Source organism: Amblyomma americanum, chromosome 6 (assembly GCF_052857255.1).
Source record: "Amblyomma americanum isolate KBUSLIRL-KWMA chromosome 6, ASM5285725v1, whole genome shotgun sequence".
NCBI classification, from domain to species: Eukaryota; Metazoa; Arthropoda; class Arachnida; order Ixodida; family Ixodidae; genus Amblyomma; species Amblyomma americanum.
Window position 1 is genome coordinate 17,175,297 of NC_135502.1, and position 24,528 is coordinate 17,199,824.

A 24,528-nucleotide genomic window follows, 5' to 3' on the forward strand; every position below is an offset into this window, starting at 1 on the left:
CGTAATCAGTGAGCAAACAGATGATTCTTAGAGCCGTCATGTGTATATACTGGTGACATGACAAATAGGTGCCCAAAAACATCCCTACACTTCAAATGCATGGCTTGCAAAATGAAAACAACTAAGATAGGCAGAAATCATCAACAGATTTAAAAAGAACTGACCAAGACCTCTCTACTGTAAAATTTTTAGTCACCTGGCATAAATATTGACAAAAAAAGTTCTGCGAGGGAGCATGTCCCCTTAAGGCAGTCATGACATGTAAAGTAAAAAGCTCGTGAAGGGCAACCGTGTGCTACTGCCTCTGCTCACCTGCCCTGTAGAAGCCAAAGGACATTCGTTTTGTGGGCGATTTCTGTGCAATCCAGACGGCAAAAATGGAGATCAGAAAGCCTGCCAGGTCCGCACACAGGTGTGCAGCATCTGACATGACAGCAAGACTATTTGACAAGTAGCCACCTGAAAGAAAAGAAGAAAGCAAGAAAGATGAAAAAAAAACCAAAAGGCAGAATGCCATTTTGCCCTACTTATGGCATATCTTTGTTTAAAAAATATACCACCCAAATGCATTAGTGTTTGTGGTCAGGCTGTTGAATTGTGCCAAATGCTATACGCACCGTTTCAAAATCTAGCCTTCTCATGCCGATGTTTCACAAAAACTAGAAGGTTTATGTGGACCTTGATAAATAGCCCAGTGTACTGTTTGTGTTGACCCGATGGTCCAAAACTCTTGGTTAATGAGAAGGCGCTATTTCCAGTAGGCAGTGATGGCGTAGAGATATAGTCTTTGTCAAAAGTATACAGCCCAAGGATTGGATTCAATCACAACCTGAGCAGTCATGCAGGCATTATGAAATAAGGGTGTAGAAGAGGCATATGTAGTGAAAAGGTACTGGAAAACATCTATAGTGGCTTCACAGTTACCCAAGTCCCCCATAGGGAAAGGTTATAGAATCCCAAACCGTAATGGTGCTAGGCAGGAAGACACAATCTCTCCGGTGCTGTTAACGTTGTGTTTACAAGTGGCATTAAGAGAATGGTAATGATAAATTAACATAGAATACCTTAGTAATCAGTGATTCACTGATATCAGACACCGCTGTGCTAAGCAGCTCAGGAGACGAACTGCAAAGCATGACTGAGGACCTAAAGACTGGATGGGTCTAAAAATTAACATATGCAGAAAACTAAACTAATGTTGAACAGTCTTGGAACAGAACAGCAGTTTACAATAAGCAGCATAGTGTTGGAAGTGGTAAGGAAATACATCTACTTCGGCAGGCAGTGACTGCAGATCTGGACCATGAGAGTGAAATAACTAGGAGAATAAGAATGGGATGGAGTGCCTTTGACAGGTGCTCTCAGGTCATGAATGGCAAATCACCATTATCCCTCCCAAGAAAAGTATATAACAGCTGTATTTTACTGGTCCTCACCTATGAGACAAAAACATGGAGGCTAATGAAAAGGGTTCAACTTAACCTGAGGACAACACAGGGAGCTATGGAAAGGATTACAATAGGTGTAAAGTCAAGAGACCAGAAGAGAGCAGAGTGGGTCAGGGAAAAAATGTGAAATTGAAGTGGGCGTGGGCAGGGCATGCAATGTGAATGCAAGATACTGCTGGCAATGGACTAGACTCCAAGAGAAGGCAAGTGTAGTAGGGGGCGGCAGAAAGTAGGACGGTGGGTTAAGGTGGGTGCAGCTGGCATAAGGTAGGGTTAACTGGAGAGATATGGGGGAGGCTTATGCCAGGGGTGTAGTTAGGCTGATGATGAAGACTATTTTCACGTGATTGAGTCCTTTTCGGAAGAGAACCTGGCAACTTGGATCACCAGGAGACGCCCCTCGTGGATGAACTGGTCAATGGCCGAGTATCAACACCAGTGCAAGTCTGCAAAAGCTACCATGACTCTTCATTTGCATTCATCAACATAAAAATTTACATGCTTCTTGTAGTTATCTTAACAGCAACCAGCTATGCGAATAAACGGCTATAAATTCAGGTGCACACAGCAAACATTTTGCAGTCTTGCTTCATTCTGCAAAGTGTGTAGTTAACTCAAACGGGAACTAACACAGAACTCAAGACATATCAATCAAGCTACAAGGAACGGTACATCATGTAACACTTGACTTCAGTAAATGGTCGACAGACCAACAGCGTAAACATCTTTACAAAGCTTTAACCCGTGAGTAACTTTTCCAAAATGGCAAACATCTCCAACAATGACATGGGAAGATACCCTTCAGTACAGATGCAACATAAACACTCACTATGACAATGCTACGGAAGCCCTCCAAACACTGCCCTATCCCCACCTAGCGCTAACACCACCATCCCGCTGCCTATTGCACAAAATACAACAAAACATGTAAAATACTCCTACCTGTCCTACCTCTATTTTGTCTCCGAACTACCCCAGCCTGCCCTAACTGCCCTGAATACTATGCAAACCTGAAATATTTCCTCTACACATGCCAAGTCACCATACTATCCCCCTTCCCCCACCTTGCCCATACCCCTCCCTCCTGGAATGACTGGTTGACCCTGGCCAGTTAGAGGATCAACCAGGCCTGGCAGAACATGCTCATTCTCTCCTTGGTGACTGAAACAAAGTCGGCAAATAAGGTGCTTTCGCTTTCTACATCACCTCCTGGTGTGCGTGTACCAGAAGTTGAAGTGTGCTGTCTGCTCTGAGGCATTGAAAAGTCAGATGTCTCAAGGATATAAATAGTGCAACCTCTAAAAGCAAAACTTTTTCATTAAGCTTTCTCACCCTTTGTCCAATATGTTAAATAAGAGCAATGACGTTTACTTTTCACTTAGTTCCTGCTCCTCACCTTATCAATTCACATTCACAATGGCAGCATGCCACCACAGATAGCAGCCAAGTGCTGATAACAGTTAAGTACTGACAATGCTACACAGTACTGACACACACAGCACTTATATGAGTGCCCTCTTTTTTCTATTGTTTGACAGAAGAGGTCAAACAAGACTCTTAGGATGCATCCTTATCGCTGACAATTGTCATCGCCACCATGTGGGCATGTGCTAATGCTCCAGAGTCCCAGAGAGTAAAGATGAATGAGAAAAATAACAAGAAAGCAACCATTTCACAACTACACCACACTGTGTTTGAGACGGGCTAAAATTTTTTGTTCTGAACGTACCAAATCTTAGCTAGTCAGACTGTTGGGAGACAATTCAGGCTGCTATATAAGGCCAAGCAAAAAAAAAAAGCATTCAACTCATTGCTAAGAGTAGATATAACGATGAGATGCTTGTCACTATCGACAATGTTTAGTTCGAAACCACCTGGCAGAAAAAAAATTAAGAAAGTTAGACACGTTGTACTTGATGTCACAACCATCAGACTGAGGAACCTTCCACAGATGGTGACCATTTTTGAGGCCCAGAGATTTACAAGTTTTGAGGCTCATTTGGCAGAAAAGCATTCATTCTGAGAAATTTGAAGTCAACAATCGAATATGTCTTCCCACCACTCGATTCAAGCTAGCAACATTGATGATGACAATGAGTGCATAGGGGACACTGTGATCGTTTGCTACTAGTGGATGATGGTGTGACCTAGCCTCAGAGGTCTGCTGACAAAAAGCGCTTGACATCAACACAGTTTGCTTGTGAAAATGGCCTGTGGTGGCAATGCCTCTATCAATTTTTTTTGCTTTTCCTAGCATACAGAAAGCTTTCCGTTTTCAGTCAAGCGGTCTCTCTGTCACTTGGAATGCGTCAATGAATGAATGCGGCTTAAATTCAATTTATCCTTAAAGTTCTGCTCTAGTTCCTGAACGAGTCAACACTGTTATAGATCCACACAAGCAAGCACACACAAACAAATTCCTAAAATGCTCTCTTGCAGTGCCGAGAAGCATATGTATGAAAGTTATGCCAAACACAAGGACTGACACATGCTGGGAACCAAATGCCAGTAGTGTCAGAACTGCTGCAGTAACCAGTTCTTTGCCTCAACAAACAGTGAAACAGTTTTTGCTTGCAGTACTTGTACATAAGAGAGTAAATGAAACAAATTCTGAAGATAATTGTAAAGAGCATGCTAATGGCTATCCTTCAAGATACAAACTGATAAGAATGGTCATAGTTCATATTAATACTAATATGCATTTGAAACAGGCCGGGATAAGGCCAATGTTCTGTAGATTGGTTCCAAATCACCTGGCAGTTTTTTTACACCAACTTCAGCAGTCTGGGGGAGAGTACGCAGACAAAGCCCCAGCATTAATTTTCAGAAGCTCAGATACTGTGGTCGGTGCAGTAAAAGAACTTACCTATTATTTCAGCTGTCATAAATGTGAGGCAGATGAGACTGCTGACAATGAGTTGTTTCTGCGCCACCTTAGACGACAGCCGCGCCTGCTGGCGCACATGGCAGTGGAGTGACTCGTCACTTTCGTCTTCACTGGAGTCCTGCATAGGAACACAGAGCTAATATAAGGGCATCCATAAATAGAGTAAAAAACTTAATGGCTTAAACACTGTGTTTGCACCATTTTCTCGAGAACCTCAACTTGTAGCATGGAACCCACATGACACTAGTTCAAAATTATTACAGAACAATACGGTTCAGCGTTTGCTAAGAACTATCCACATACTCAAGTGAATTTACCTGTTGCATGTCGATATGTTAATAGCGTGTAGGATTATATGCGCCTTGTGATGAACTGTTGTTAAGGATGGTTGCTTGCTGGGCTAATTGGTTCATAGTAACTTTTCACTACGTCATTGTCATCGTCCATTCATTCGCGCTGTCAAAATAAGCTACAAGGCCCTGCACGTAGATGTTGATGTGGGATAGCGCCGTGTTCTCAGTTTTTGCACTGTTGAGGTTCGCTGCAACAAACGAATAGTTAACAAAGCTCCATTAGTCGACGAACATCACCGCTGCTTGCTTAATGACAGGACGGCGAAACTTCCAATCCATGCACCTAGCGGCTGTCATGTGACAAGCGTAGCCAACCCGCCAAACTTAGTGTTACACCAGAAACTACGCAGTCACTAACTGACCGCACTACCAGCAATTTTGAGTGGGCTTTTAGGAGTCCAGAGGACGAAGGTGGGATCATATGAATGCGCGGGCGAGCGTATCTTATTCTGCCGCTTTCGAAGGGTGCGTCCCATAAATACTCACGTAGAGAAGCGCTGCACCTTCACCATTTTGCCTGTAGTTCACGCAAGACCCTGACACGGCGACAGACGTGGTCTCGCCGTTCTGTTGCGCTGCGCTGACAGGGTTAACGGTAAAACCCGGGGGTACCCTGCCTTGGCGAACGCACTGGGAAGACGGGTCGCCGACGTTGTTGCGACAACGACGACACAGGCAGAAATCTTCGTTGTCATCCATCAGACTCAGAGGCGCGCTCGTAATGTCCAAAAGTTCTTCGTCTCCGGAAACAGAATCTTCAGAGTAATAGGCAACGCGATCGCCTACGAACAGCTGTTTAACTTTATCACGAACATGGGCAAACTTGGCTGAACCACAGGATGCCATTACAGCTGATAAATACAGCGGTTTGCCTCTCGGAGGCCAGCGACGGCACTAGGAGGACCGGCCGCGAATCATTTGGACTGTTTACCGAAGCATTAGACCGTCCCATATCGTTCACAATCCACACAGCTAAGGAGTTTCAAAGTCCAGGGAAGATAATAAAGCGAAACGAAAGGAACCAAATGTTGCGACACCGAGCTATCGGGTCACGGCAGAAACTGTATCAAAACAGCACTAATACAGCTAATGTGACGTCCAGGAGCGCGGAAGGATGCGCAGCGCTCATTGTGCCGTATTTATAGACCTTAAGTATTGCGTTGTTTTTGTACAAAACGAAATTTCTGCACAAACAGATACTGTTTACTACAAGCATGAGCTTTGGGTTGCACAACTTTTATGAAAGCAACAAAACCAAAAAGCGTTTATAGAACTACTTTTCGTGCGCGGATATAGATGGCGCCAACAGGCATAAATATATCTATGCATTTCAGGGAGCAGGCAGGTTGTCGAGAAGCTGACAGTCTTCCGGTAACGTCATTTCCGATTCGGGTGGCGTTTTCCTCTTTGCATTATCCCCGCCATCTTGAGAGTGATCTGCACACGGCTCCAACCTGAATATAGTCCCGCGGGGATATTTAAAGTTACGGCAGATACAGGTAAGATACGATTTCAGCATTGCTATCGCTCGTGTAGGCCACCGGGAACCGCGGTAGCGGCACTCGCCGGAAAGCCGCGCCGATTCGAGGCGATTTCGCCGCACTACGGCGTATGTTGCCGTATATGGAAGGATGGTGAATGCCTTCCAACAAGCTGCGCCATCCTCTGATGTTGATCCCAGTGCGCTCGGGCACACGGAGGCGATGAGCCGCAAGTGTCAACATCCACGCCGTGTCGCGCCCTGTCGGCCTTGCGCTTTTGTGCTCGAGCACTGGCATGCCGCACTAAGCCTTTCCGAATGCTGCGGCTGCAATGCTGTCTTCCAAGCAGCCCGGCTCAATTGCGCGTGCTCGCAGGAGCGTGCGCGTGTGAGACGCGCTTTGATATGGTTTTATTTTTTTAATATGGCGACACCTCTTATTTTTTATTACTTTCTCACACCCTCATTAGACCGCAGCTTTAAAATATGCGCTTCAAGAGCGTCGCGTTACGACGGAATCCACGAGCGCGGATCCATGTTTAGCCTTGAGTGCAAGTTTCAAAGTCGGCTTCACTGTACGAGCTTCAGGGATGTCCGTTTGCTTGAAACATTAATTAGGATGCCTTCAGCACACATCCGTATTTGCCTAAAATAACGTTCACACACGCAGAGAAAGCGTCTGGCTGACGCGGTCGTGTTGGGCATCGCAGAAGTAACATTCATCGCCTCATAACGTGGGTGCCGCTCATACATCGAACCGCCAAATACTCACCGGTGCGGTCGAGAGAGATTGTGTTACAATGGAAGGGTTTCCCTTCACGCGGCAACTGTAGAGACGCGAAACGTTTGTGTTGGCACGTGCGTCGTCCAGTCAGCTGGGTTTTTAAATAGCACTCGCGAATTTTCGTCGTCGCGTCGGTAGTTTAAAAAAAGACGTGTGGCTTGTTTTTATGCCAGCGTTGTCAACACCGGCGTGGTGGCCAATGTGTAGGGCGCTGCTGTGCGACTATTGTGTGAGCAGGCTTGCGTGTCGTTGGTCGGCACACCACGGTTTATTGTTCCGTGCACAGGCGCGCGCGTGGCACAGTTCGACGTAATTGGCACTTTTTGTTCACACTATTCGTGGGAGAACCGCCAAGTCCCCAGACGTGCCGCTTTCATGGCGCGTGCAAGCAGACCTTACTTAGGCGGAGCTCATGAATTGTTTAGCTGCGTGCACGATTTTTTCTTCAGTATTTTTTTGTTTTCGTTTTGCGAATCTTGGTAGCAAATTGGCCGCATGCTAATTTTGCTGGCTGCACCTTCAGAAAGCAGATGGGCCCGGTCGTGTATTTCATGCTGCCTTCGCTATCAGCTGGCGCAGGTGTACAAACTGGCTTTATCGGCAAAGTTATTCGTGTGCACCGTTATAATGCTTAAAGTTCCCCCTACGCCCCCGCCCCTCCCGACATTCTTAAAAAAAAAAAAAGTTGCAACACTGCTATTTTTTTTACCCGCCGCCACCCTACCCACGAGCTGGTGTGCTCCTGAGCTGTTTTTTCTTTCTGGCCTTGCGTAGTATTTGTTTAGCTTCTAGCATCACGATCATTACAGCGAAAAATCCCGATGGAAGCAGAGAATAAAATTCAGGAACAGGTCAAAGAAAGTTAAAATAGGCGGAAAATTTCTTAGGGAGGCTCCCGTAACCTCACGAAAGTAATCGAGCTGAAAAGAAAACGGGGGTAATTTGGGTATGGGCGGGAATCTAACCCAGGCACCTTCGGATTGGCCGACTTCCCATAGGCCGAGGCTTATTTTCTTCTTCTTATTCTTCTTCTTCTTCTTCTTCTTCTTCTTCTTCTTATTATTATTATTATTATTATGATTATTATTATTGCAATAGGCCGTGAAGACTCGTTGGTTCAAGCTTAATGAAGGTGGACCTTGTGATTGCGTTGTGGTTGATTTGGTGAACCGTCTTAAAGACTTACACTGACGCGTAGATGAACAAATATGATTGTTAATTAGGAATTAGGTTGTTGTGTGTGTTGAGTAGGCGATGCGAACGGGACCCGATAACGTTATCGAGTTCTACTCTTAAATGCGAAGCTTAATTGCGTCCCCCCATGTTTTGTAATTGGACCTCACTTTATCAAGGCGCGCACCTAACGGGCCGTGAGCTCAGTTCTTTGTTCGTACCGTTTGCGAAGCTCTCTTCGAAACACGGACAGCCGTGGCCAATTTTCCACGAGCTACCGGGCAAGAGTGATTTCAAGTTTGATTGGGGCATCGGCGCGCCGCACCGTGTCGCCAGTCGTGGCAGAGTCTGGTCGTGGTTAGATAGTAACTAGAGCGTCGGAAAGCACGTTGCAAAAAGAAAAAAAGTGCTGCGTTTACGCAAATGCTTTGTGGTCAAACGAAAGGTGCGTTAATCTTCGCTCTGTCGCGCGCCCCTGAATCGCGCCCTGAGGGAAATGACGTTGGCGGTTTCAGTTTAATTTTCGTTCCCTCGCTCACGGACGATGCTCCGACGTTTTATTCTCAGTTCCCGTTCTGTGCAGCGCGAATGGGACTGCGCTGGCGGCGCGTTTCTGTTCGCCTTTTTAAACGGCAGAGGCGAATCGTAAATACCGGGGTCGTTTCGCAGCTGCTTCCCAACCTGCGCAACAGGCGCCGGGATGAGGGGGAGAGCACGTTGAGGAAGACGCTCTCCGCTCGATTGTGTGGCGGTGTTTTTTTTTTCCGACCGACGGAAGTCGGGCTGCCACAGCTTCGCGATGTGTCTATTCACGGACGGCGCTGTCGGTGAGGCGAGGAGTGGCGTATCTGTAGTAGACCGCGCCTGAAATCTCCATACTGCCGGGAACCCCTGAAATATTGTTCAGGCCGTAATAAATACAAAACGAAACAATAATATAGTGTTAACTATTGTGTGCGTGTGATTGGGGGGCCCCCTTTGCTGTTATTATGAAATTAGTTTAGCGCGCTTTTCTTTTCCCATTGTCTAGTATCGCGTTCGAACAATAGGTCAGGTGCCAAGTCTCGGCGTTTGTTGTTGAATGCGGATAATTGGACAGCGTGCAAGGCATCACAATGTCCGTGAGTTTCGCTGCGCGGAGCATGCAGCAGCTTTTTAAGACGCCTGCTGTCAAATTTCTCGTACGCGACTATGCACATAAATTTAATTGCTGTGTATTCAAGGGACGCTGCTTTAGATTTAAAGGGCTGTACCTGCGCAAAATATCCAACCCAAACAAAAGATGCCCGCTAACAAGTTTAATTCGCAGTCGTTGAGTGGAACATAGGAGGGCTCCGAAATAATTTCGACCACCTGTGGATCTTTAACGTGCACTGACATCTCACAGCACACGGGCGCCTTAGCGTTTTGCCTCCATAAAAACGCAGCCGCCGCGGTCGGGTTCGAAGCCGGGAACTCCGGATCAGTAGCCGAGCGCCCTAACCACTGAGCCACCGCGGCGGGTGAGTGGTACATAGTTTACTACATTTCCATCCGCATCGAGTGACGTGAAGGTGCACTTGCCCCAATTATTGTGACGTCACCGAATTCGGTGGTTGTTGACGGAAACAGTGTTAGTCGACGTCATCAGGATTGTGGTAGTCCAGGTTTGCCGGTCTAATGTGACGTCAGCGCTGGCGCCGACTGAGACCTCAACCGCCGGTACAGAATCGTTTTTAATTTATCATTAACGCTTCGCAGTGGTGTTTTGAGCTCATTTTAATGATCACTAAACCCGTAGACCTTTTTCAAGACAAAAATAATAAAGCGGACATCCTTAACTCTGTGTCTGTACCGCTCTACGCTGTGTAATTTGCATACTCAGGGTTAGGCTGCATATATCTGTTCCGGACTTCGTGCATTGAAGGCGGTATTTTTTTTTTCGCTAATGTTGCGTTCCATAGTACTTTCGACTGTGGCTGTTCGTGTGTGAGTGCGACCTTACTAGCTAGACAAATGCGTTGTATTCTTGATAAGTGAACGGCGCACAGCCGAATGACAGCAGCGAAGCTGCTCTAAAGTGAACCCTGTTCCTGCACCAAATTGTTGTAAATACCTAATCTCTAAACTTTTTTTGTACAGAACTGCCTTTAAGTCTTCATCTCTTCTAACGATGAGGTTGCTGTGGCGCTTGCCTTTCCGAAGAATTCGTAACCGAATGACTGCTCATACACTTTACGATTGGATTTTCACCATGAAGTGACAGTTACTGCGCCATTTCCTTTCCTCAGGAAACCGCTAATTTACGAATAGAAGCTACTGAACGGCGCGTTGAGGGGAACGGAAGTGAACGTTATATATATTTAGGGGTAGGACATTTCGTTTTTTTTTTGTAAATTCGGTGACCTTTCTTTTTTTTTGGTGCTTGTTTAAGAAAACAAGCTTTTATTTTTTCAGAGATTATTATTTCTGACTTGTGGCTAAAAGTTACTTGCGGCTAAAAGTCAGTGAACAGAATAAGCTGTTCATTAACAGGTAATTAACGTACGAAAGGTAGAACTGGGAGCTGTGTTTGTAGAAACAATTCTGTCGTCATTAAGAAAAATAACTCAAGTTATATGAAACAGCCGGCAGACAAAAACTCGAGTTGAAAATTTATTAGAACTAGAATGACATGTTTCTTTCCGTTTATTGAAATTTTTAGCAAATACAAGTTTGCCATTGGACCGAGGCTAAAGGTGACATAAATGTCACCTGACAGGGCTTTCGGCACCACAGATTACATGTGCAACACAAGATGGCGGGCATGGAGCAACACGAAACTGTCAGTCATTGGTCGCGGATACATTGCACATACAAGCTCATTTAAAAAAAAAACGTACAGAATGTTATAGTTGGGTTGTCGCGCTGTGCTCATGTGCTGTGCGTGTTTATGGCAGTGATGGAACTGCCGCTCAGCCCTCTTGGTGGCCTGAACATGACGCTTTTTTGTGGCACCTATGCACGGTTTCGTGCCCCACATGCTGTTGAAAAACCTACTTACTGCACTCAGCGTGTGATGACAGTAAACAAACAGAGCTTAGCTAGCCGGCGGCAATGAAGTGGTGCTTCCCGGTCAGCAGAGGCGCGCAAGCTAGCGGAGCAATACCTCGAATCGCACAACTGCGCTGCTTATCCAACAGTACCACCGTCCCCTTGACTTCCCTGCTTTGTTAATTGTCAGCTATGAGTGAGTGTAACTCGTACTCAACAGCCAGCTAGTCATGTCCTTCATGAGGAGAATACTGACCCTTTTCCGTTACAACCGAGTTTTGAAAACTGAATTCGTTGTACTTTTTTTCTGTTCGTTTGAAACAGAGTCCAACCCCTATGTCGAGCCCACTGATAACGGCTGCAGATATAACGAACGCTTGTTTATTACGAACGAGTGCGGTTCTACCATCAAAATGTGCATGATGGTAATAATGACAGTTCGTCTCAGATACGATTGAGCCGGAGTATACCAATGTTCGAACCCGGCCGCTGGGGCCGCGTTTCGATGGAGGCGAAACGCAAGAAGGCGCCAGGTTGCTGTGCGATGCCAGTCAGCCAGTGCGCGTTTAGGAACCCCAGGTGGTTTAAATTATTCCGGAGCCCTCCACTATGGCACATCTTTCTTGTTTCACTCTCCTTTCTCCGCCCCTCACGGCTCGGTTGAGGTGTCCACAAAGAAGCGAGATAGTTACTGCACCTTTAATATCCTGATAACCAATCTTTTAGTTACAAGGAGCAAATCTGGCCGCACAACTCGGTTATAGCGAAGGAGGAGGAGCCGTAGACGCCCACCGAAGTTGAAGAAGTCGCGCTTCCAGCAAGCGCGAAGATCTAGGAGAGAGGCTCTCAACCTTCGCGACACCACCCGGAAAAAAAAAGAAAAGAAAAACATGTCGACCCAAAATAATGCAATAAAAAGGCAGCTTTGAAACAGTAAAGTGACCGCCGGCCAAGCGCGCGCCGATCCCCCGACGAGGACAGTCATTGCCTGCGTGTTCGCAGGCTGGGCAAAGCTTCCCAAGTAGAAGCGCGGTGGGCGCGTGACAGGGTCATCGTCGAAAGCGAAGGCACTGCCCACGGTCGTGTATCAGCTAACAGCAGTGATTTGGGAAGTTTAAATGCCTTGCTAGCCATGCTGGACACGTGGTATGCGTCGCCTGCCCAGTCGGCTCCACCTTTCGCGCTGCTGCCACGTGCAGGCAACGTCAGACAGCGGACAGACAGTGCAGCTGATACATTCTGTGCCACGAGCGATGCGCTACTTTAGTCGCTGCATGGGCCTAGAAACGACAGATGAAGCTCTCCAAAGCACACATGTGATCAGACGCGTGTAGATTTGTGGCAGCGCGTCGTTGATGCATAGCTGGCCAGATGTTTCCTCGGATGGCTGCGCGCTCCTGCGGACCACATTACCGCGTACTCTGAAAGTCGTTGAACGCAAAGTCCTAGCACTGATTAATGTGAGTCTAATTAATTTTAGTCTGATTAATGTGACCGACTTGCCACTAGCTACCATGGACGCTTGAACCACGATTAGTTATATCCCGCCCTGAAAATTGATTGCTGGCAGCGAGGGTTTCAGCCAGAACGTGACCGCCTAGGAGAGCCCGGAAGAGAGCCGCGGTTAGGTCTGCTTTGAACAAGCAGACGCGCATAACGCAAACGCCACTTTTGGGGTAATTTTTTTTTTTTTGGCTGTTATACCTACAGACCATTTACTCCGAACACCGGATATAACGAACGGAATATATTGTCGCGACAACTCTCGCACTCATCTTTGCTGTTCTGGGCAAGTTCTGGGCCGGCAGAGCTCCCAGCGTTATCTTTAGAAGCTTATCGTGCTTAAAAGTGCCGACAACATGTCGGTGGCTGCCGAATTTGCCATTCATTCCCCCAGCCTGATTATTTATTTAATACCACAAATGCCCTTATTTCAGCTGGAGGCTCTGACTTCCAGACAAGAATAGGTTTCAGGTACAAAAAAAGGTTACGGCTTTAAGTTGGCCACCGGATATTACCAATGTTTTTATGAGAGCACAATGTTGATCGAGTACGTCGTTCATTGTCGTAGAGCTGACTGCGCACTCGCAGACAAGGACGTGAAGGGAGCACAACAAGCCAAGTTGCGCTTGTGTTCACGTCTTTGCTTGCGAGTGCGCACTTAGCTTCGCGGCAATGTTTTTGTATTTTAGTTTATAGTCTGTTGACCGGGACGCAGTGATGAGATTTTAAAATTATATGCAATTATGGAATATCAATGGAGTATCCCGAAAATCGAGCAATGCCATGAAATCTGTTGTGTGCCATGTCATGTCATTAACCAGTGAACATTCGCCAAGTACCAAGTTGCATTAATTAGTGAACGTAAAGTCGTGAAAAGTGGCAGGTGCATGCAATAGAAAGATCTAAATTTGCCCCTTTTCGCTGTCCGCTGTAAGATTTCTGGTATTTGCCTCTTCTATAAGATTTACCATCATAACGACCAACTCGGATCGCGCCTGATCAGATACCGCTCATGTTTCTGCACGTGTCGATCATCGCTGCAAAGTCGCCATACCTCGCCACAACACCATGACGTGTGCACATTCATCTCTGCCAAAAACATCCTGTGACTGGAACCACCTACCTGCTGCCCTGGTCGGTATCACCGACAACCACCCCTTTCGTACTTCACTTACTAACATATTTTGAAGTCATTTTTTCTATATCACTCGAACTTGGCGCTTATCATGTTCTGTATGACTGTTCCTTCATTTTCTTTTTTTTTTAATACGTTCATGCGAAAGCATCTAACTTTATATGCTGCATTCTGTTCAACCAGTCTATTGCGTATTGGCAACCTACCCGTGTGCGTTGGATACATGCCGTTTTTTTGTTGTTTTTTCGTTGTTGTTGCCTTTATTTTCTCCTTTATTTTTTTATCTTCTTGATGAAATTGCAGAGTGTCATTTGAATTTATGCCCCTCCCCTCTATAATGCTTTTGTAAGCCCTGAGGTTAAAATAGACAAATAGAAGAGCTGTTTGCATGCTTTTCGGCCAGACCCGTGACAGAGGGCCGCAGCATGTACACGTGTGACCTTCGGCGTAGCCTAGGCCGCTTCAGCGCTGCTGAAGCGTGCATGAGAGGTTCTCAAGAACATGCGCCTCCGTCTTGCGCCAGCCATGCGTGGAGTGGAGCTCTTGGGCACACCTTCCGGCGGCGCAGAATGCATACACTTAAGGCATGTTCTCTCGCGTTGTCGCGTTTCTTTCGTGGCCGATTGGCGTGCGTTGTATAAGGAGGGCTGGTGCTGCAGTAAGTGTCCAGTATACGAGAGTGCTTTTCATTTAGTGCGTTTCGGTTGTTTCTTTCAACAGCGGCGCGCATTTAAGAGCCCGACGGTTTCGCTAGTCTTCACCCTTTCCCCGCTTCCGAATGGCTGACGGCGTCCCGAAATCGCTTCCAAGGTGGCGCTCAGCGCAAATCAGTGTGGGTGGAATTCAGAAACAAAATGAACAAATTCGTGCACCTCACTAGGAAGGCGAGAAAGGCACTACAGTGTGTTTCGACAATGGGCATTCGGCTGTTCATTCACTGTTCTTTTTGTTTTTCGTGTCATCCGGAAATTCGGATGAACCGTGTTCGTTCAGTCTTCAATAAAACTTGTTGCTGGGCTAGTTGGTGACACATACTTGAATAAAGATGTAGCGCAAAAGAGACGAGCACGGGAGGGAGACACGACAAAGACGAACGCCTCAGTCTTGCGTGTGTAAACCGTTTGCAACTTCAAGCATTCGGCTGCCGAATTTCCGTTTGGCTGCCTAAACACGGCCGCGCGCAAGAAACGCTCACGCCCAGTGACGGAGGCGATTTTGTTTCAGGAGTTGTCTGGAGACACGTAGTTACGTGTGATAATTGCCGACACCGGCGGCACGCGACAGTGCCGTCGTCTCGAGTGGCACCTTGACCGTGTTGTTTCAAACCGGGGGGCGGCTGGTCGCAGAGGCGAGGGCCCGGTTATCTATACGGGGGCACTGCCGGAATAATAAAGTCCGCCCTCTGTGTATACAGGCGCGTGCCAGGCTCCGATTGCGCCGCTTGATTGCGCCCAGCCCTTTACGCGCCTCACCTTCCGTTGTTTTTTTCCCCGCCGCATTGTACGCACTCAGCAAAATTGTCAGGTGGGATGTTTACAGGCGCATGCACAGTGCCCGCCGCTGCCACGGCAGACCGGTCGGCGAGGGAGTGTAGAAAGCTGCCCAAGGTAGTCGTGCCCATGCGCGGAAAGATCTCGGAGGCCTCCGCGTCCCTTCTGGCTCGGCATTTTGCGTGCGACGTAAAGTGAACCGGGAGTGAGTGACCGCCCTTCGCCGAAGCCGCCGACCGGTGGGTGTCCGCTCTGCAGAATCGTCCTTTCCTGCTTCCTTTTTCTTCGCCTTTTCTATTTCTGGCCGGGCTTCGAGGTGACCCGTGCCACCTCTAGGACCGCGTCTCCGGTCGGGAGAGTTGCCGAAATCGAGGGCTCAAAGAATACGGGCGCGGCACGAAAGCTTACTTAGTTGGCCTTTGCAGCGAGTGAACCGCATTCGTGTGTCTTCAGACCAACTCTTCAGGATTTGCTGCCGCGTTAGCGTAATGCGAAGATGGATGGAGTAGCCCCCACCACCGCCATTTTTCCCACGCCTTATTAAACCTGGGTGATCCCAGTTTCCCTTTCTCACCCCCCTCCCCTCGCCTTGTTGCTTTATGCAGGCACGGAGCCAGGAAATTTTTGTCGGGAGGGGCCCAAAGTAGTTTCTTGTATCAAGCGGGGAATGGGGGGTGGCGTGATACATACCCAAAAGCACTGCCTAGAGATCTGGGCGAAAGAGCTTGATTCGATGGGGCCTTCCCGCCCCCTCCCCCTTCTTGGGTGCGTGCCTTGCTTGATGGCTATGTCGCTCTGCTTTCGGGTTGTGCAGTGCACACATGATGCCTCAAAAATCTGTTATACATCTGCACAAAAAATATCTTGCTACCGTGCATGCTGTTTCCGTATACAACGACGGGTTTCGTATTTGATTTTAACTTTTTTTTTAGAGCGGGGCGAGTTGCGCTGTCTGCCTGCTTTTGTCTTTTGTTGTTTCACACCCAGAGTAGCGCACTAAGGAAAACGTTATTATCGGTGCCTAGCCATCCACGAACATGCCTGGGAACCTTTTTCTGATGTCATTGTCCTGCACGTTTAAGACGCTGTTTATGCAGGTATTGGCATCACTGAGCGCAACCCAGATAAGCGTGTTGTTCCTTTCTTTATTTTCTTTTATTTTTCGCAGTGCGCGCTGGCAGACGAGGGAGTAGCCCCGACAAGCAGTAGTGAGGTCTCAAGCAGGCATCATGAACGGTCGAGCTCGTATGTGCAGGGAATACCGGAATATTAATTAGGAACAACCGGCGGACACGCCGCTGTTTTGTTTTTTCTTTTCCCTTTCCGGCTCACGACGGTGTCCTTTCCGCGCGCTCGTCACACTTGACGTGCGCAGCGGGCGCACTCTCTGTTCTCGCATACATTATGCTGCTTCTCTGACGCTATTCTGGGTCAGCGTGTGAGTGCATCCCATCTGTAGCATTTCTGCGTGCCTAAAGGGCACCGGGTGGCGCCCTTACACCCAAACGCAGCCTTTTCTCTTTAGCTTCGTTTCCTCTTCATAGTCTGCCGTCCTTTGCAGACAGCCTCTCCTGCACAGCGCTCTTTGCGTTATTCGAAGCGCGGCCGCTCGACCTTCGATCGCTCGACGTGGGGGCGCTGCGGGCGGCTTATTGAATACCGTGCTCCGCATTCGCCCATCTTATAAATCGTTTCTGCGACGCGAATGTTTATGTAAGTGTATGAGAGTATCACTTCGCGCTGCGCGCTAAAGCTTCGAGCCACGTCGGCGATAAAAAAAATATATACATAAAGTCCCGTCTTCCATAATTCGTGCGGAAGGCCAGTCCCGAATAAGCATTAGCGTGCGTTGAAAATAAATAGCCCTGCAAAACTTTCATGCTTGCTTCCCCGGGTATATTTTAAGTGGTTCTCCGTCCAACCCCGCGCAACGATCGTATATTTATTAACCAGTAACTCGCACCTATCGCGGTCGCGTCGACTCCCGCGTGTAGCAATTTCCTCGCGTTTAACTGTTGGCGTAGACCACTTTGTCTACGCTTGCGCCAAGCCGTGCTTTTGAAAGTGGCAGTACGCGCCCAATGAGCACTTTGGCGCGAACTCAGTACGCCTATGACATCGACACGCGTCGCGCGGGCTCGCTCGACGCTTTCCTGCCAGTTGTGTATTCGCTTTCCTGCAGCACGTCTCGGCGACGCGTTCTGCTCGTCTGGGAAAGGGTTTCCACACATTTCTGGCCCGAGTGACTCGCGCGTAGCGGTATCTCTAGAGTTCCCGCAATGAACAATGGGTTCGTGTATATACAGAGTGCAGGGCGTCGCTATGACGTGCACGACAGACAAAAGCGAACAAAGGAACTATGAGAGGTCTGTGGGATGTACCTGCGGTTGTATGTATATATATCGCAAGCTGGCGTCAGCGCTTACCGCCTTTATTTTTAGCGTTAAGTTTAGCTTTCGCGGTTTTCTCTTTTCACGCGGGACGTAACGCTGTTGGTCTGGGAGTGGCGCGACTCGTTCCCGATACGGAGTCGAGTGGCCAGACTGTTATCACCGCGTGGTTGGGAAAGCAGCGGCATCTGCTCTGCGATAATTCGTTTGATGGGATCGCGTATTTTTGTAGCGCGGTGTGTTGGCGCGATCCGGGCGTGAGTTAGAAAGGTGCCATGTGGTGTAGGGAAGCGTTGTTATTAGGAGTGAACATGCGCTTGTGATATGTCGCCGACAGCTAGGAGCTAAGAGACCGCATCTGAGAGGGTTACAACCGCGAGCACAAAGTTCCGCTGGGACGACCGAGGCGGGCACGTAACTTCAGCGGAAGTAGGTGCAAACCTACTTCCGCATGACTGCTTACATTCGAAGAACGCTGTTCCTTTGTTTCGTGTGTGTCACAGAAATATAGTCTGCTCTGGCGGAGCCCCAAGTCCGCAAGCTACGTTCGGCCGATATCGGAAGCTGCGTATCCGTGTACTTGAAAGCCGAGTACGAAGTCGAAAGTGTCGCGAGCGGGTTCGCGGTAACATGGAGCTGGACATCAGGGCAGTATGCAGACGCGAGAGCACTTGAAAGATTATTGACAGTACTCGCCAGAAATGAGCAATTCATCCCTAGAAGGAGGTTCGCCTCCTGTATGCGCCATACGTCATGTAGCAAACGCTACGTGCGGCAGCAGTTCAAAGGGTGATGTGCAACTCACGCTGCTGTTCCTCTGCCGAGCACCGTGCTTTCCATCGTCTGCTGACGTCTTTCACCGGCTGTCGCTCTGACTGTCGCGAGCACGATGGCACAGACTTGAGGCAGACTTGGTATTTGCATCGAGAGCTGCAACTGGGGTAGACGGCGCGACCTTCGCTATCGCTCATTGGGGACAATTTCAACGTCGGCCTCGCGGGTGGCAGAAAACGGTTGCATCAGCCGCAGATTCCACACATTTATTCATTCCTTTCGGCTAACCACAGTGGCTCAAGGGCTCCCGGCCGTCTGATTCACCATCCTCCGTACTTTCATTGCCACTAAAGCATTCACCAATCATTCTGTCCACGATGTCGCCTCTTCGTGTTTCAAATACTTTACAGCGATGTGTACAGAAGTACAAATGTATCATTTAATTCCTTCTGGGGCCCGCGTTCAGTTGTTGCGCTGGTGAGGAGGGGATTACTATAGTTCGATATTCACTAAGTTGAGACCTTCCTCCACGCAGGGCTTGAGCGATAAAAACTGCCTCATCAGGAGGCCCATAATATGGACGTCTACAGATTGTCGCGGCATCTGTTGGCCGATAAACGATTTACATTTTACGGTATACTGACAATGGCATTGCGTTTGCACGGCTTTTTTGCACGTAGGGGAGGCGCACACTATATTGTCTTCCAGAAGCTTGTCGTAGGAGATAATCCTGCCAGCCGATTTTTCCATTCTTTTTGATACACGTAGAGTGGCAAGTCACACCCGTCACGCTGATGTCCATGGCAATAGGTGTTGCACCGTACATCGCTTTCTTTTGTTTGCTTTTTATGCCGCGCGTGTTTTTTAATGCTGCCACAATGCTCCGCGGCGCGAATGCCGCTCCACGTGTCATATCGCGCAGCCGTCGAGATCGGTGCGAACCGAGTTGCGTCTCGAATGAGCGTGTTCTTCGTAGCCATGCCTTGGTGGCCGCCGTCTTCCATGCTGTGGGCGTCAGTGCTCAGGTCGGCGAGTGGTTTTCTCAGGTGAGACTGTACTGTGTATTTATTCGCTGTGAATGGAGAAGCCGATAACGCTAACGCGCGAGTCGCGGCCCGTGTCTGTGACCAAATGACGTTGCACGATTGCCGTATCCCTTTTTTTGGCCTGTTGTAAAATTGATATTTTCCGAATGAAGCGTGCCCTGCAGTTGTACTTGAATTTTTCAAGCAGATGCGTGGATGAGACGCTGGGGCTCCGACGCTGCATGTCAAATCAACCTGTCCGAACGACTGCTGCGCACGTCCTTTTACCGGACCTTTTGCGCTTCTGAAGGAGAAGGGCGGAACGTCTTCCTAGCGAGTTCCTCCCGCGCCTGACCCCCCCCCCCCCCCAAAAAAAAAAGAAAAGAAAAAGCCTATTTCGAAGTTTTCCCCAGCCTCCCTGAGGATTTTCTACCTGTCGCCAGACAGCAGACTGCCACCGCGATGTACGCAGACAAAAAAAAAAAAATGGCAGGGTGCAGCGGCGTTTACTTGTTCAAAAAGACCGCAGTGTGCGCGAGAGAGACGGGCTAACTTGTGCCTTGTTTATTTTGCTGAGTTCTGCTGCCTTTATTTCTTTTACGTCCTCGCCGAAGGCCTCCCGGAGCGCAGTCGTCGACATCGGAAGCCGTCCTTGCGATAGTATGCATGCTAGTCTCTCTGCCTTTAATTGAAAGGCCGCTCCGCTCGTGGGTCACCACTCCGTTGACCCAGTTGACGACAGTGGATGACCATTGCACCTCCGGTCTCTAGCCCGCATATTTACTTCTCTGCGCGCCATTGAGACCAATTAGGGTCGCTCTCGTGTCAGCCGGCCGACCATCTCTGCCGCGGATGGGGAGAGCATTTGGGTTGCGCGCGATATCTCACTTTCATCGTCTTTGGGCTGTGCGTCCCTGTCATAATGGTGTCGCGCATGCTGCATTTCTAACGGTTTTTTTTCTTTTTGGTTTGAGCGGTTGTGTGCAGCATGGCGCCTTTGCCTTAGCCGTTACCGGGATTTAATCTATAAACCGGGGAAGTGAAAGGGGGGGGGGGGTGGCGAACTCCCTGCCAGTTTTTGAAAATAATACTCCCCCCCCCCCCCCCTCCATGAATTGTTTTCCTTCGTGGCCAATGTTTCGTGAATGCACGTATAGAAGCGAGAGGTGAGTTTGGAGAGCTGCAATAGCTTAGACCATGCGCACCTTCAGAAAGCCCACTCGCGCACACACATAACACGCAGCCCTCACTGCATGACTCTTGGAATGCGAACAGTTATCTAGAGGACGGGATATGTTTATTCGTAGTACTTGTAGTACTACTGTAACATGGACCGCTAATATGTGTTCCATATATCACCGAACGGCTGTGTTGTCAGCCACGTTTGCAGTGCTTTATACGGAGACAGATGATCGAAACCTGGCATTGGGGTCTAGGCAACAGCGACAAGTGTCTACTCAGCGGGGATGTACTGTACTTCACGGAGCGCTCCAGTAGATTTTCGGTGCATCCGTCCTTTCATCAAAACTTTGTTGTCGTTGTAGGGTAGGAGAGTGGAGAGAGTTAAGGCTGTAGATTAAGGACCAATTCAGGGCATCCCCGAGGGAAAGAAAAAAGACCCGAGAGAAAAAATTATTAAGAGGTCACGGAGCTTCAACGAGCCTCAATTGGTCGTCAAGTCCAGCCAGCAGAGAGATCAGCAGAGTGGGCAAGGATGGAGGCGTATAAAACTGCTGAGGCGTTTCCAGGAGGCTCGCAGATTGGGCTGCGCAGACCGGCCTCATTCGACGGCGCTGAATTCTGCCTCACTCAGTTTACGGCCATCCCGTCAGCATTATAATCTCGCGCGAGGCCGCACGCACCCGCTGGTATTGATGAGCATCAAGACAGTGCAAAGGGGAGATCGGGCTGCTATGCGTACCGAAACGTCTGGCTATAGTGTCATTGCCCCGTCATATAATCTGGGGTATCCAGTATTGTCACGTACTTCGGAGGCGTTAGCCTTTGCCAGTGGGAAAGCCTGTTCTTCGGGAAGAGTAGGAGAAACAGGAAAAGGTACTCGTGTTTCATGCACGGGCATCCTGTATAGTTTACCCAGCACAGGAGTCCGCCCACCGCTCTTCCGCACGCTCATATAGCTCACGATTTTGTGTGGCCTGCGCCTGACGAGGCGGACATCACCATGCTGCTCTTTTTTTATCATTTCAGTAGAGATCTTTCAGTTTAGTTAGATGCTTTTTGTTCTTCGTTGCTGTTGGCCTTGACGCCCGTGGATCCGCCTTGGCGAAATGCTGACTGAAACGCTCCGCTCGAGTACTCTGCATCGTATCCTCGGTTGTTAATTTTGCCGGGTGCATACCTAACAAGCTTGAGTGCACAGACGGGACCGGCAGTAGCTCCTGTTGCTGCTTTGTTAGCGTCTGCGGAGTCTGCCTCGCGTAGCTAGGTCGGAATTTTCCCGTTCATACGCGCTCCAGTGATTTGCGTGTTACAGATCATGAATAAGGAAATTAGTCGCCGCTTGGATCGAGGATCTCGAGAAGCACGCGCGATGGTAGCCCTGTTTTTTTTTTCGTCTCGCCTATAATAAAGCGCCACACTGCACACTGTTGCTCTGAAAACATCGCCGCCACCCGTTTCTCTGAAAGGCGTCTCTTGCTTCATATGCACACTTATACGACACGCCCGCAACAGACAGCTATGTCCGTCTCCTTGACGCAGCATTGACGCAGGCCGGGCGAATTGTGTTCCATGCCGGGGTTAATCAGGCAGAAACGTGGGTCCGGCGGCGTAACAGTACGTGCAGGTGCCCGTCTCGAAACTATAGCTGCATTCCCGTACGGAAGTGTGGTGACGATGCGGTCGGCGTCTTGCTACCTGAGCACCTAGCCATCCGTCGCTGGCTTCGTGAGAACTTCGTGCGTCGATCTCTCACCAATTAGTGATGGCTGTTGCCGCTTTTATCGTTGACCTTACCACTTCAGGAATTCCGAGGCGTACAACAAAAACGTGCATTTTTCTTGCTAGAAAGTTTGCTTCTGTTGTTGCTGCTGGTAGTAATAGTATTTACTAGTTAAAATATGTTTAGTAGAAAGCCTGCACCTGAGTGTGTTTCAGCTGCCGTCAGCTGCAAACACACCGACACTTTGTGAGAAAAGTCCGCGCAGACCGATGTGCTTGCGCTCGGCAGCATTGAGGCACTCCTTGTAGGCGACGCTTGTCGAACAGTTCCTCCCTGCACGCGATACGCGGGCCACTCGACGGCGACCTTGGCGCAGTCTGTGCGCGCGGAGCATCCGGAGGTGCAGCAAGAAAGAGCTGGCTACCCTTATCGCCTGCTTCGTGCGCGAGCGACCCATTCAGCAGCTTTGACTGGGGTTCGTGCCCGTAAGCGTGGAGCTCCTTGCAACCGGCATCTTTTTGGTTTGTTTTTCTGTTCCTCTTGAACAGTTTGGCAACAAAAAGGGAAAAGCGCACAAAAATGGAGGGAATTAAGTCTCACCGCTGCTGAGTCATGTGTCACCTGGGCCGTCCAAGATGTAGTTCGTCAAATTTCCGCGCGTGGTACATTTTCTGCCACTTTTCGTATTAGGGACGCACAACAATGATTCGTTTCTTCCTCTGTCAGCTGGAGTTGCGTACCTTAATAAATGTGTGCATTGCTTTACTGCATTGCCTGCTAAGTCACGGGGTTTATACGCTGTGTAAAATTGGAGATTTAGCATAGCGGAATTAGTCTTCGCTATGTTAGAGCTCCCTATTAAGGCCCCCCGCTCCCCCCTCAGCATTTCGTGTGCCTCGCGAGCGGTAGTATATGGTCGATGTTTTTTTTTTTTTTTCACATAGAGCAAGTCTTCTCAAGTGGCACGACATAATGCTGCAGTGAACTGGTTGTTTTCCTGTATAATCCCGTTCCGTTTCGTGCTATCAGTCACAGCACTCTGCGCTGACATCGCCAAGGTCAAGGAAGCAGTGTAGCAGGCGTTCAGTTCTTTCCGGGCGGCGTTCAGCAGCAGGTAGACAGGTGCGGACAAGGCGGCGTGATTGCGGGGAACTGCGCGGGCTAGACAGCCGCGCTGTGGTCGCGAGGTCCGTGCTGGGCTCACTTTGCTTGGAATCGCGTATAAATAACCCTCGTCGGAACGGGACTCGAGGCCTTTTGCGCGCGGATTTTACGAGCGGCTTCTCTTTCCTACACGCCCATGGCCCGCTTTCGCTCTGCTGTCGAGGCTCGTTGCTGTGGATTTGGTATGCGGCGATTGTCTCACTGGTCAGGCGCTGTCAAACTTAGGCTTCACTTTTGCGCCACTCGGAATTTCTGAGCGCGCATTTACTCAAGACTGAGACTGTGGGCAAGAAAGCACGCCGTGATGAAAACACGTTCGACTGTGCTTCTCTGTCTAGCATTGTATGGCTTAGTATGGCGGAAGCTGCGTAGTGCAAAACTCCGGATATATCTAGATCACCCGGGGTTCATGCACTGGCATCACGCAGCTAACACGAGGGCGTTTTTGCATTTCGTCTCCATCGAAATGCGACCGCCGCGCCTGTGACTCGATCCCGCTATCTGATGCTCTGCACAGTTACCTTAGCCCCTGCGCAACTGTAGCGAGCACATATGTCTGTACCGTATGTCCAGGCTAAAAGTATAACCAAGATTTAAGAAGAAGAAAAAAAACTGAGTGCCCTATGCGATTGAAACTGATTTAGTGCAGTTGAGTCGCATGACCTAGTCAGCCGCATTTCGACGGAGTAGAAACGCCCTTGTAAACAGCCGGCACACATTAGTGCACGTTGTGAGGAGCATCTGCTGTGACAATTCGTTTCTGCGCGTGGCTTCTCTGTAGTTGTTGCCATGGGCTTGCGCGGCAGGGACAGTATAAGTCACTTCGTAGCTGGCGGAATGGTCATCCAGGGTGTCTTGGGTTGGCATAGCGCTTCTGGCATTGACAGCTCGCCGCTGAAGATGGCGGTGCGGAGCGAGCCGAAGTAAAACCAGTTTGCTCCAGTTTAGAACTGCTGCGTACAACACAGCCTCTCCGCTAATTTTGGAGGGACCACGATGAGGTGCAGC

General features: G+C 48.9%; 2 protein-coding genes across 6 annotated transcripts in view; one reads left to right on the forward strand and one right to left on the reverse strand.

Annotated features, from left to right (window-relative positions):
* The window catches only part of LOC144136386 (proton-coupled zinc antiporter SLC30A2-like), a 63,127-nt gene that overhangs the window by 24,585 nt on the left and 14,014 nt on the right, over nt 1-24,528 (reverse strand). The window contains exons 1-3 of one of the 2 annotated variants that reach the window (XM_077668668.1): nt 5,175-5,935; nt 4,315-4,453; nt 313-459 (exon numbers count right to left, since the gene is read on the reverse strand). In XM_077668668.1, the coding sequence (XP_077524794.1) occupies nt 313-459; nt 4,315-4,453; nt 5,175-5,534 (646 nt within the window). In that variant the 5' untranslated portion in view covers nt 5,535-5,935. Of the gene's footprint in view, nt 1-312; nt 460-4,314; nt 4,454-5,174; nt 5,936-24,528 lie in introns of those variants that run through there. The other variant, XM_077668669.1, reaches the window with a different exon arrangement.
* LOC144136384 (zinc transporter foi-like) overlaps nt 6,037-24,528 on the forward strand; it is an 87,978-nt gene continuing 69,486 nt past the window's right edge. The window contains exons 1-2 of one of the 4 annotated variants that reach the window (XM_077668664.1): nt 6,086-6,187; nt 15,315-15,504. Coding sequence is in view for 1 of the 4 variants with exons in the window: in XM_077668660.1 (XP_077524786.1) it covers nt 19,297-19,475 (179 nt within the window). In the remaining 3 variants the exon portion in view is untranslated. Of the gene's footprint in view, nt 6,188-9,557; nt 9,628-15,314; nt 15,505-19,286; nt 19,476-24,528 lie in introns of those variants that run through there. The other 3 variants (XM_077668662.1, XM_077668667.1, XM_077668660.1) reach the window with 3 other exon arrangements.